This window comes from Aedes albopictus, chromosome 2 (genome assembly GCF_035046485.1).
Source record: "Aedes albopictus strain Foshan chromosome 2, AalbF5, whole genome shotgun sequence".
Taxonomy (NCBI): Eukaryota; Metazoa; Arthropoda; class Insecta; order Diptera; family Culicidae; genus Aedes; species Aedes albopictus.
The window spans coordinates 128,118,676-128,131,962 of NC_085137.1; the positions used below are offsets into that span (position 1 = coordinate 128,118,676).

Here is a 13,287-nt window from a genome sequence, read left to right on the forward strand (position 1 = left end):
TTCCTGAATGATAGCTAAAATGCCTCCGACAGGAGTTCCTGCAGAAATTGCAGTTGTGTAAGGTAGTGGACTGATTCTTGAAGAAACAGTACAATAAATTTCTGGCGGGATCTTTGGAGGATTTCATGCAGAATTCTAGTACATTTCCAGAACGGATAAGTAGACGAAAATGGAGGATTTTTAGAAGAAAAACCCCACAGAAATTTTTGAAAAAAAAATCTGGAGAAATTCTTGAAGAAATCACTGAAGAAATTTCTGTCAGAATCAAACTTTTGAAGAAATCTCTGAAGAACCGGAAGACTTTTAGCAGATATTCCTTTAAGAATTTTTTGAAAAAGTTCCGGAAAAATGCCTAACCCACAGTCATTTTTGAAAGAATTTATGGGTGAATTTGAGGAGATATTCTCGAAACATCAGCGAACCAATTTCTGAAAATTTTCTTTAAATAGCTCGGAATGAAGGCTAAAAGAAACTTGTAAAGTAATCCCATGAGGGTTTCTCTTGAGAGTCTCTTGAAAATTTTTTGAAGAAATTTTTGGAAAAATTTAAAGCCATATTTCCTGGAGGTATCTATGGATGTATCCCTGGGCGAATATAATGCGCAATTTTTATAGTAATCTCTTAAGAAATCCAACAAAAAATTCTGAAAAAGTGATTTCTAGAAGTAATCCTTAGAAGACCTCCTGCAAGAATCGGTGCACGAAACTGTGAAGAAATTTCCGCTGTAATTGCGCTTTTTAACTTATTTCTCGAGGGTGCCTGGAGAAATTTGTGGACTTGTTCCTAGTTTTGTAATAATAAAAAAAAAAACAAAAAAACCCATGAGGGATTTCTAAACAAATTCCAGGAAGAATGCCTGGATGATGTTTTGAAGAAAACCGTAAACTAGCTCTTGGAAGAAAGATTTGAATAATTTTTTGAGAAACTCCTGAAGAAACTGCAAGAAAAAATCCTGCTGGAATTACTAAAAGAAAATTTGGAGGATTTCTTCGATTTTTTTTAAATGCATTCTAAAGGGCTACTTGGAGGAATCATTGGAAGAATTCTTCTACCCTAAATCGATGAATTCCACACTGAAAAATAAGAAAACTCAAAATTACGTTCGTTAGTACACGTGAAATGGGGTCGTATTCGACACAAATGCACTAGGAAGGTGAAGCTGATAATAAAAATTAAGCCGTGAATGTTAATCTCCGTGGCAAATTCAATTCATTCCGAAACTGTTGCTGATATGAACTTTCCCAACCTCAATTAGTGCTTTACAGCTCACTGCATAAACAATTGAACGGACAACATCCACACTCAGAACGTCATCGCTTCGTCAACGAACAGCTGTGGGGTCAACTCGTACATGTCACAGCCCGTGTAAATAGTGTATGAAACTGTAATTACTGATAACAACTCTTATATAATGCTCATAATTCAAACATCGACGCGCCAGCCACCCCGTCCCAAAGGTTTTCCTATTACTACTCTCTCTCCCTCTCTCTCTGTCTCTGTATCTAAGCTCCCTTCAATTGCTCCTACGCCGTCTCAGAATACGTGCAGCGACCTCTGCCACTATTCTGCGACGACAATCAAACACTTTACCGATTAATTACCCACCCAGCCAGACGTATACTGGCGCGTAATTGCAGCACCGCGTATCGTACGATGCAGCTCCGCTACTGTATCGGTCGAACCTTCCATTACCGTTTAACTGTTGTTTTAATGACACCGTAATCCCATAATTCCCCTATACTAGATGCCAATCGACAACTACCGATACTCCGAATCGGTCGGGTTCGTCCTGCGACCGTACCGGCTGGAAGACGGTGGCCACTACATCTGCCGCGCCAAGGACCACCCGGACGCAGAAAAAATCTTCTTCCAGATGGACGTCATGGAATCCTGTGAGTTGAAGTTGCTAACGAATGGAACTAACCTCAGCCCGAACTGCAAGCTAGGAAGCACTCGACGGTATCCGCTGCTGCTGTTGTCGAACGTCACTAGTCTGGCCGGTGGTGGTCCCGGTGGTAATGACACATCACCCTCGTCAGAAGCCGACGACGAAGACCCTGTGGAAGCTTTTCCATTTTCCGATACAACCACTAACGCACGAAAGTACCGCACGCCTAGAAATAGTGATCCTGTCTCGAGTCTTTCCACCGACTTTGCTTCCATCGCAACCTCGACGACGACGACAACGACCGACCTTACAGATCAGTCCTACAGCGAATCCACTGGCGAGGGCGTTGAGTTGAACCACCAGAGTACGGCGACTAGTGATGACGTCGGTGGCAACAGTAGTGTAACCGATCGCAGTATAACTAGCAAAGACAACGATGACGACGACAAAGGCTTCAGCAATAGGAGCTACATCAATCGCTACAACAACAACAACAACAGCAATAGGCTTAGTAGCTATGGTGTTGGATCTAGCAGCAGCCTCAAGCTTAGTAGTAGAGCAGGGTACATCACCACCACCGCTGGTTATGGTTCGCGCCCGCTGGGCCCGTCTAGTTCACCGTTCCTATCGAGTTCGTTCCGATCTACTGGAAGTCGTAACTATCGCCTCTCTATCTTTGTGTATCTTTTTTTCTATTCTCTGTCATACGATTTTTTCCGCTTTGTATTATTATGGTTTTCGGAGGTGAATTGAGTAATTTGTTCATAGGAGAAAAAAAAATAAAATCTACAAGCTCTTCACGATGACCTGTAAACTCTACGCGTTACATCTAAACGCCATATTTAGAAGTCCATTAAAGTTATTTAACGTGATCTGACAATGATCAAATGCTGGGATTTGACTGCGCAAAAGGATGATTTTCAAGAAGGCCGGCTTTCAGTTGAACAAATGTCTAACCGTCATTCATGAACTATTTTTGCACTGGCCTTGTAGACTGAAGAAGATCCATGTGCGTAATAAAGAACTGAACCTCAAAACAAACTGAGTATTAAGAACAAATTGTTATGAAAAAACTTAACCCTCCAGTAGCTGCGCTGTTGTATAATGTACAACATGGTGAACAATCTCGCTTGTTGTTCACAACATCAGCGTGGTGCTGGTGGTACTGATCGATCGTGCAACTTACAGAAAATTAAGATTACATGAAAATATCCCTGCAAAAATGCTAGATAAACTTCAACAGTTACTTATGGAAAAATACTGCAAGAGGGATATCCTAACTGATTTCTGGGAGAATTTAGAGAAATTTATAGTTCCCTTCTCTAGTAAATGAATGCCAAGAAATTCTTTATGAACACTTGAATACCTGTAAAAGTTCCTAGATAAATTATTATTAGAGTTCCAGGAGGAATTTTACACACGGGAATCTTCCTCGATAATCTTCGCATGCATTATCTACTGAGGGTGTGGAGGAATCCCTGAGATTCAATTTTTGAGAAAAAAAAGTTAGGCAATCCGAAAGTAATTCTGGAATAATTCCAAGATAAATTTACGGAAATGCTGAATGATCCTGAATGAAGAATGAGTGAGCTTGAATGAATCTCTATGAGTGTTTCCATCGCAATCCCTGAAGAAAATTTCATCTGGCACGACTATCCCTGCTAGGAGCTCTAGGAAAATTCTTGAAGGGATGCTTATTTAAAACTTAACTTAAACTTAAACTTAATTGACCGCCCGCAGTTGCAACTCCAGTATCGCCAGATCAGCTACACTCACACAAGGAACCAATGAGATAGCTGCTTGGGACTAACGGGCATCTTCAGTGCGTGAGCGTTGGTGGTCTTGTAATTTAAGGCGACAATGGCGCCTGCTGCGTCAGGTTGCACGTCAATGGGGGAGGGGAGGGAAGTAATGATTGCAATCGCTTGTTGCCAACAGGCCGTTGAGTCCTCTGCATCTGCACAAGGGCATGCGGATGTCGGTGTGTTGGTGGGAAATGTTTTATTTTTGGCACAAGGTTCATGCATTGGTCCATAGATGCCAGGCGTAAAGTGATAGATTGTGTGAAGATTACTGTGAAGCGGCACAGTTCGCTTGGTTGCATAACTTGTAGGCGTTATATGATAGATTGACACCGTTTCTGGTTCTAGCGATTGCTACGAACATACGATTATACAAGAGATGTATATGCAGGAAAGAGATAGAGAGAGAAAGTAGATAGAAAGTAGAAGGAAAGGGACGAGCCAGGGATTGAACCCAAGACCTTCTGCATATGAATCAGAAGCGGTAGCCATTAGACCACCAAGCTCGTCTATTCTTGAGAGGATGCTTATAAACGAAAAAGAATTTTTCTTGAAAAATCTGTAGGAATTCCTGGAAAAGCTTTTAGAGACATTCCTAAGTGAGTTCAGTGATTGGGATCTAAACTGAAAGAGAGATGGAATTGTGAAATAGGAAGTGTTCATGGTGTGGCCTCGCCCCTGGTAAAACGCCTGAAGGGAATTTTGGAAGATTTTTCCACGCCGCCGGACAAAATGTCCCACGCCGATGAGAAAACGACATTGATTGTTTTTTTCTCGCCAGCATTTTACGAACCACCAAATAGCAATGAGAGTGGTAATTTTTAAACAGTTGGTACTTTTTTTTTCTTTTGTATATTAGGCGTATTTGTCTGAAGCTCTCTTTGTGGATCTTTCGTAACATTTTTAAAATGATTTTTGACTGCAATACAATTCCATGCTTAAGATATTCCTCCATAGATTATTTCAGAAATTTCTCCGGGGATTCTTTCAGAAAACCATCCAAAGTTCAATGATTTCTTCGAAAAGAAATTAGAATGTTCCTTCAGAATTATTTTTTGGGATGCCTCAAATGCCTTAAGTTCGTCCATAATTTTTCCAAAGAATTTCTATAGAGAACCTCCTGGAATTGCTCCATTGATTTCTTAGAAATTCCATAAATTAGGTGACGCAAAAAATGTCCATTTTAAACCGCAAAAAATGTCCATTTTTGAGAAATTTAAGAAAAAATCCTGCAGAAGTTTCTGAGAAAATCCTTGAAGGGATTTCTAAACGACATCCTTGAAAAAATTGTGAATTAAATCTCGAAAAAGTTTCTGAAGGAATCTTTAAAAAAAATATGAGGGAATCTATGCAGAAATTGCAAACAGAGATACTGGAGGAATTCTTGAACAAACCACTTAATACATTTCTGAAGGGATTCCTGGAGGATGACTTGGAACAAACTCTGGAAGCACTCCTGGAGATACTTCTGTAGGAATTCTTGAAAGACTTTCTTGCAAAATATCAAAAAGGTATTTAGTGGATAAAAAACCCTGAAACAATGTTCCTAGAGGCATTTTTGGAGCAAATTTAAATCAAATGGAAAAGTGTTCTTGAAAGAATCATCAAAAGAAATATCTATAGAAAATATTGTTTTCATGGAATCTCTGAAGCAATGCCTGGAAAACTATAGAATGTTGTGCAGTAATTCCAAGAATAATTATTTGAGATATTGCTGAAGAAACGTCAACAAATAAAAATCCTGAAGTGATTTCTGAAGGAGCTCCTGAAAGAACCTCTGAAGGGATTCCTGAAAGGTCATCGGAGAAATTTCTGAAAGCATCCCTGAAGGAATCTCTTGAGAATTGTTTAGAGGAATTCCCGAAGAAACGCCTGAGAAAATCCCTGAGGGAATTCCTTAAAAGAACTCTAAGGGGATATATTCACGCCGATTGCGCCGCCGCTGCCTCAAAGTACTGTAAATGCCGCCGCCGATGAAATCTGATTCGGCGCACATGTCTACTTTGAGAAGCTTTTGCGAACACAGAAAAAAATTAATGAGTTTTTAAAAAAAAATTACCAAAAGAAATTTCTGGCACAATTTTTAAAGAAATTTTAAGGAAATTTCAAAGTCATTATTGGCGGAATCTTTAGAAAACTCACGGGAATTTTTTCCAGAATAGTCTTCAGAGGAATTCCTAATTAAATTTATCTGATAATTTGTAAGGATCATCCCTAGTGAAACTCCTGCAAAACACTAATGGGAAGAAGCCATAAAAAAGTCTTTAAAAATTCCTACAAAAAAAGTCTTACAACAAAACAACTTTCAGGATTTTTGAAAAACTCAAACTCTAGAAAAAAATTAAGAATGCTGGTGAAATTACTGAAAAAACCCGGAAAATGCTTTTGAAGCACTCTTTATGAAAATGTTTAGTGCAATACATGTATGATTACCAAGGCGAAAGTTCTTTTCTCTATAAAAAAGTATAAATACAAATTCCTGAGCGAAACTTTAGAAAACACTACACCGTCTTCGGCCAGAGGCCGCACAAACTGAACATAACTAACATTAGACAACGGACAACACATGAAACACCCAGTGGCCCAGTGGAGAATTTTCCGTTTGACGAAAAGTTTTCACCGACTGGAGCGGGAATCGAACCCACACTCCGAGGCTTACGAGACACCTAAATGACTGACGCCGCTAACCGCTCGGCCACGAAGCCCACAAAAAACTTCGAAGAAACTTCGGAGATTTTTTTAAATCCTCAGGAAACCCTAATAAATTTTAGAAAAACTGTGGAGCATTTTATACATGAAATACTTAAGAAATAAATACCTTGAATAATTTCTAGAAGAATCTTTGAAGGAAATTTCATTAAGTTATTGTTTTATTATTTATTTGGAAAAAGTCTTAAGGGAAATTTAGGGAAAAATCTAAAAACAACTCCTAAGAGGAATAAGTTTACGAATCTCGACAAGTATTTCAGGATAACAATACTAGGAAAGCCCTAGTTGAAAGATTGCCCAGGGGTATCTGTAGATAGAATCCTTTGGTAAACTGGATGAATACATGAGGCTATCTATCCTTTTGACGGAATCTTGAATTGAAATTATTTTCTTGATTTCTGGGAAAGATTTCTAAATTTTTGGGGATATCTCTTTAAGAATAATCATTTTATAAAGAAATTCCTGGAGACCTTCCTAAAAAATATTTTGAAGTTTTCTAGAAGAATACCTGCACTGCAATTGAAAATTCTAGAAGAATTTCTGATGAGTTTTCTTTGAGCATTTTTGACAAATTAATGAACAAAATTTATTACAATTTTCTATAGAAACCACTGCAAAATTTTCTTGAGGCATTCATGGGAAATTTTGGAAAGGAATAAAAACGAGCGGAACTCATATGAAACTCTTTACAAGGTTAAGAAACAGTAATTTTCTCAAGGAAAAAAATGGAAAAGCTTCTGAAAATATTTGCCTGGAGTTCCTGAATGGATTTATTAGGAATTTCACGGAGGTGTTGAGGAGACCTCTGAAGGAATTCATGGGGAAACACCAGAAATGATTCGCTAATAAAAACTCTGGAAGAAGTTACTTTTATTCTGAAATATTCGGAATTCGTAGGCAATTTATCTCATTTGAGCAGGCTTGACAGAAACTCTCCGGTAAGTAAATTAAGTGTCGATATCAGCGTTTATCTGAGAAGTAAAATAAAACTAAAAAAGCACAACACAAATTACCAACATTTGTGAGCGAAGACTTTATTCATCACTGATAATCGGGAAGAATGAATTCTTCAAGAAGATTCTGGATGTACTTAGATAAAGCCCTGAAGAAATTCATCAAATAATTACTCAATATTAATCATGATAATAATAATATCGAAATCTTGAGAAAAGTACCTTGGAAATTCTGGGATTACTAAGCAACGACTAGAGTGATTTCATGTTGCATTAAGAGTTCCTTGAAATTACTAAAGTAATTTTTGGGTTTTTTTTTATCTCAGAGAAAACTGCTAATGGACTCCGATGTGAAATTCTTTGAAATTCCCTAAATATTTCTCTAAAAACATCTTGGGAAATTCCAAGTTAAATTTATGCAGGAAAGGGTTTTCCGGTGAGATTTCCGGAACGATTTCAGAAGGAATTCCGGATGAATTGGCTGAAGAAATGTGCAAAGGATTAAAAAATTTAAATTTTCCTGAATTAATCAAAGCTCTCCTAAAACCTATTAAAACCCTTTCAAAAGAAAACCAAAGAGATCTTGATAAAATCCTGGTAGAGTGATTTTTGTGGGAGTTAAAAAATAAACATCTTTACAAGAATAGAATTTATGATAAATCCTCAATAAATGACTTGGTAAAATTAAAAAAAAAATGGTGGAATGGAAAGAATATTCTAAAGAGTCCTTTGAGCAATTCTGGGATGTATTTCCGAAAAAATCTAAAAACAATTTCTTGGGAAATCCCCGAAGCAACTGCTGTAAAAGTACGTATGCCAAGAAAAAATGCAAAAAAATCCTGTGTAACTCCGTAGATTTTTTTTCGAAAAAGTATTCTGTTGGAATTCCTAGAAAGAAATTCCTTAAAAAATACTTGGAAGAATTCAGAGAGATTCCTTACATAAAATTCAAGAGAAGTCGCTAGAGCACTTTTTGTGAAATTTCCTATTTGAATTCCTATACAATTTTAGGAAGAACTTCTAGGGATATTTCGGTAAATTCTTGATAAATTAAAAAAAAAACAAATAATTTGTAGTAGGTTTGTTTGAGCAAGAATTCACCGGAAGAAATTTGTGTAGGAACTAAGCACCATTTGTTATTAAAATTTCTCAAAAAATCTTTTTTTTTTTTTTTTGAATATTTACTTAAAGCAAAACAGGAAGCATTTCCTCACTTTTTGGTTTTGGTTTTTTTTTATTAAATAACGAAGCAATATTTTCAAAATCGGTTTTCGTACACATGTAGAGGATGGATCAAGGTATCTTCTGATTTTTTTCCGTAGTGCAAAATGTATTTCGTTTTTGCAGAAACCATTTTTGAACGAAATTTCACAAAAAAATGGTTTTTGAAAAAATGGAAAAAATGGAAACGAAAAAATTCAGAAGATACATTAACCCATACTCTGCATGTGTACGAAAACCGATTTTGAAAATATTGCTTCGTTATTTGTTAAAAAATCAAAATTGAAAAAATCAGGAAATGCTTCCAGTTTCGCCTAAGGAAATTTGGGTGAAAGGCCCAGATACATTATTAGGGAAAATCCAAGAAAAGTATCTGGGGAACTTTCTAGTATGATGCCTCTGATGGGAAACTTTTCTAGAAATTCTAGGAATTCTTGCTAATAAATTTCCAAGAAATCGTACGACTGATTACGAAGAACATTTTTTTAACGATCCCAAAACGACTCCTCAAGGAAACTTCAGAAGATGTTTCTAAACAAATTTCAAGAACAATCCCTGGAAGGATTACTGGTAAAATTTCTGCTGTTGATTATGTTCAAATGAAATTCTTGAAGAGTTTGTCGGTGGATCTATGGACAACCATTGTTGGAAGAAATCCTTGGGGCAGGCTTTTCACGCTAGGATAAATTAATCCTATTACCGATATCTTCGCTAATTTGTCTGATTTCCTGTAGAATTCACTGTTTTTACGGTGGTTTTTAGGATTTCTCTAATTATCGCCGCTGAATTCATCTATTGCATCGTATATTTGTAATTTGATTGTTTACCAGTTTCAGATTTTTTTTTCACCAAATACATCATTACATTTTAACTGAGTAATGTTATTTCCTATTTCGTGAGAGATAGTTACACAAACTAAATATGATTCCGTGTACCAACATTTCAATGCCACAATTCAATGTAAATATGTGAGAACCTTATAAATGTTCTACGAAAGCTTTCTACTGCAGATGCATTTATTAGGAACATATAGGTAAAAAAAGAATGAAACTTCAGAGAAAATCTCTACAAGATGTCCAAAATAAATTTAGCGAAATATCAAGATATCCCAAAAAAGTTGTAGGAAAATTTTCCTGAGAAATTCGTTAACTTGTTCGTAGGTGAATAAACTACTGACAGAACCATTATAAGAGATTACTGTACGTAGCACATGTTCGAATTTATGAACAACAATGCTGGACAATATAAAAATAACTGAAGGAATTCGTGCATGAATATCTTCAAATAACTTTTGTGCTTGAAAAATTGTAAGACACAAACTCCGTAAGTACTTCACTGAGGCTAGAAATACTTATAATTAGAAAATAGCTATAATAATACAATGAACAATGATATTCAATTCACCACCGAAAACCTCCTCTCAGTTGTCTTAGTCTGTGCATCCTTTCTGTTAGTATCACCGTTTATCTCGTGGTTCATTGTAATCATTACGGTTCTCTTCTTACTGTTCTCCAAATCTTATCACCAAGCTCACCGATCATTCATACAATCTCATCAATAACAGCATGCTATCTTTTCATAGGTCAATAATATGAATAAAAACATACATACATACATACATACAATGAAATGTTTCAATGACGAGTGAACTAAGTCGTCAAACTGGGTAAAATTTCATATTTTGTTTTATGTATCAAGATGTGATTATTCAACGAATATCTTAGAACTCATCAGCTATGAGTATTACAAAATGGGAACAAACTCGGCGAACTAGATACAGTGCAAACAACCAGCTTCAGAAAGAACCTGTAGCGCTAATACTAATTGATATTCTCTTTTCTCTTCCATAACTCGGCGAATCCAAATTGTCATCGTTCCATTCCTCAAACTCCTAACCCTCCTAAAACCAAAAAAAATAAAAACTCCACCGACTGACACACAAAATTCATCAAAACGCGTGTTTTTGTGGCCCACCGCGTTCTTCCTCCTCCACCTCCTCCATCGGGGATCCCGTTGCAGATGATTACGAACAAGGTATGCGGTTTTGCGTTAATTTTCCGAATAACAACAACGAACCTTCACAAACAAAACAAGGCTCCTTCCTTTTCCGGCTAAACACCATAATATTAATCCCAACTGTCTCTGTGCTGCCGCCGCGCCATGCAAGCAAAACAGCAAATCAAGCAAAATCACCTCCAAAACTGATCTGGCGCGCGTGCTTTTAATAGCTCTCTAAAATATAGAACTAAATCTAGACACAGCTAACCAAACACCACTTCCTTCCGTGTTGTATTTCTTGTTTGAGCAAATAAATTTATTTAAAAAAAAAATCGTGTTTAGATGGAACTAACCCCCCGATGTCTCATGGTGTAACCCTTCATTTCCGGTATGGGGTTGTTTGCGAGGGCGGGCGGAAGCCCTCTCTCTCTTTGGATGCACATAAATTTAAATTCGAGGGTGTCTTCTCCGTAGCAAACAGTAGAAACTTTCTTCCATTTCAGTGCGTGTTCTCGTTCATCCGATTGGCTGCTATCGTAGGGAATGTCGTCCATAGAAGCAGGTTGAGGGATGGTAGTTTCATGTGGGGTTTTAGGAAGTAGAATCATCAGTAGAATCTTCTCGTTGGAACCTTGAGGTTCTAAGATTGTCTATTGTTAATTTCCAATTCATGTATGTAGGGGATATTCATGGTACATTCCATTCGTGAGAAAACTATATGTGGAAGTAAATTGATGCCGGAAGACATCGGAATAATTGGAACTGCTGTATAAATGTGAACTAACACGTTTGATGTTGTGTCTTTTACAACTAATACTTTTGTAGCACATAATGGCGAAAGGTTATCGATGTTAACTAATACGGATGCACAAGCTTGAAATAGAAATCGTGATGTCAAATCATATTCTCATGAGGTCAATATTATAAGTGATTCCCAAGGTTGGGGCCGTACCAGACGGTATCGGAATCATCCACTTACTCTGCTGTTAGCAATATGCAAATATTAGATTTTACTCCATGTACTAATACTGCACAATAGTAATTGACGGAGCCACCAGAAGCTCCACTTACTGGCATTTTCTGGGACAATGCCAATATAGCTGTGGAAGCTCCCTTGCAGGCGTAGGCAACGTGGCTACCAAAGGTAAGCTTATCATTGATCAATTGATTGACGGAGCGTTTCGAGGTGATCGCCCGCCCTAATCACTGCCCGTTTCTCCGACTAGCAGTTGATCACAATAACCACTTCAGTTTTATAGCAAGCCTATTCCAGTTTCCGGGAGATCGAGAAGTTGGCTACACATCTTCGATAGGTTCACCGTAGACTTCCAGCGTCAGCGTAATGTCGTCAGCCAAGCCAACGATTGCTCCCATCGGGAACTTGATCCTCAACACTTCGCCGTACATGACATTCCATAACACTGGACCCAGAATGGAACCTTGCGGGACTCCTAAGGTTTTGTGAAAGCACGTCCGACCCACCTCCGTGTCGTAAACTTGTACTCGATTCTGGAAGTAGCTTCCGAGAATCTTGTATAGGTACCCGGGTATCCTATACAGGCACAGAAGTGCATCGGCAATAGCCGCCCAATTGGCGCTATTAAACGCATTCCTTACATCCAGAGTCACTACTCCATAGTAGCGAATTCCCCTCCTCTTACGCTGAAGTACTATCTCGGTGGTTTTTATAACCGACAGGATAGCGTCTACGGTCGACCTCCCCTTCCGGAGGCCGAACTGATTGTTCGAGAGACCATTTACACCCTCGGTGTGCCCCAACATTCTATTGAGGATGATCTTTCCCCGCCGTGTCGATCAAGTATATTGGTCTGTATGCCGACGGGTCTCCAGGTGGTTTCCCCGCCTTTGGCAGTAAAACCAGGCTCCGCCGCTTCCAAACATCTGGGAAAACTCCCTCGTTCAGGCATTTCTGTATAGCAGACCTGAACATCTCGGTAGCCTCTGCAATAGCTACTTTTGAGGCCAGGTTCGGAATTCCGTCCAGAGCCTTACACACGCTAAGGGACTTCGCTTTCCCCGCAAGTTCCACATCGGTAACCCTCTCCTCATCCCCAGCTCCAGTCCCCGGCTGTCCTACGAAGGGAGGCCAAGGACTAGGTTCATGACGCGGAAAAAGCCCCCCTCAAAAATCTCTGCAAATTGCTCTGCAGTAGCCATTACACCTCTCGTCTTGGCCATCAGGATCCTGTAGATATCACCCCACGGATTCGCATTGGAACTCTGCAAGAGACCCTCAAAGCAGGCCTTTTTGCTTGCTCTTATCAGGTTCTGCAGCGCGACTTTATAACGCTACCAACTCGTCACCACTTAACCAAGTAGGTTTCGCTCACGGCGAAGCACCTCCCTAAATACCCCACCGTCGAAGTATGATGTCTTCCATCTGCAAGGGCTTGGCCTTGGCCTATGCACCACTTCCTCTACCCGCTGCTTGCTGCTGTCGTAGTCGATACTGTAACGAACCGTCAGGTGATCGCTGTGAGTGTAGCCATCGTACACTCTCCAGTTCAAACTACTTATTAGGCCAGGAATACAAAAAGTTACGTCAATGATCAACTCTGCTCCGTTCTGCCAAAAGTACTTTTAGTACCAAATTAGTCAGATCGACTTCACCCTGTACGCTCGGCCGATATACAGTCTACCGCGGAGGCGCATAGCAGCTTTAGAAAAAGACCCCGTTGACCTTGGCCGTCGCCAT

General features: G+C 38.8%; 1 protein-coding gene across 15 annotated transcripts in view; it reads left to right on the forward strand.

The window, feature by feature from the left end:
- The window catches only part of LOC109417728 (vascular endothelial growth factor receptor 1), a 176,812-nt gene that overhangs the window by 132,949 nt on the left and 30,576 nt on the right, over window positions 1–13,287 (forward strand). For 6 of the 15 annotated variants that reach the window (XM_062850372.1, XM_062850373.1, XM_062850371.1 and 3 more), the window contains 2 exons: window positions 1,745–1,892; window positions 10,593–10,607. The exons of 2 other annotated variants lie outside the window; for them this stretch is intronic. In XM_062850372.1, the coding sequence (XP_062706356.1) occupies window positions 1,745–1,892; window positions 10,593–10,607 (163 nt within the window). 7 more of the 15 variants (XM_062850375.1, XM_062850378.1, XM_062850380.1 and 4 more) reach the window with 5 other exon arrangements.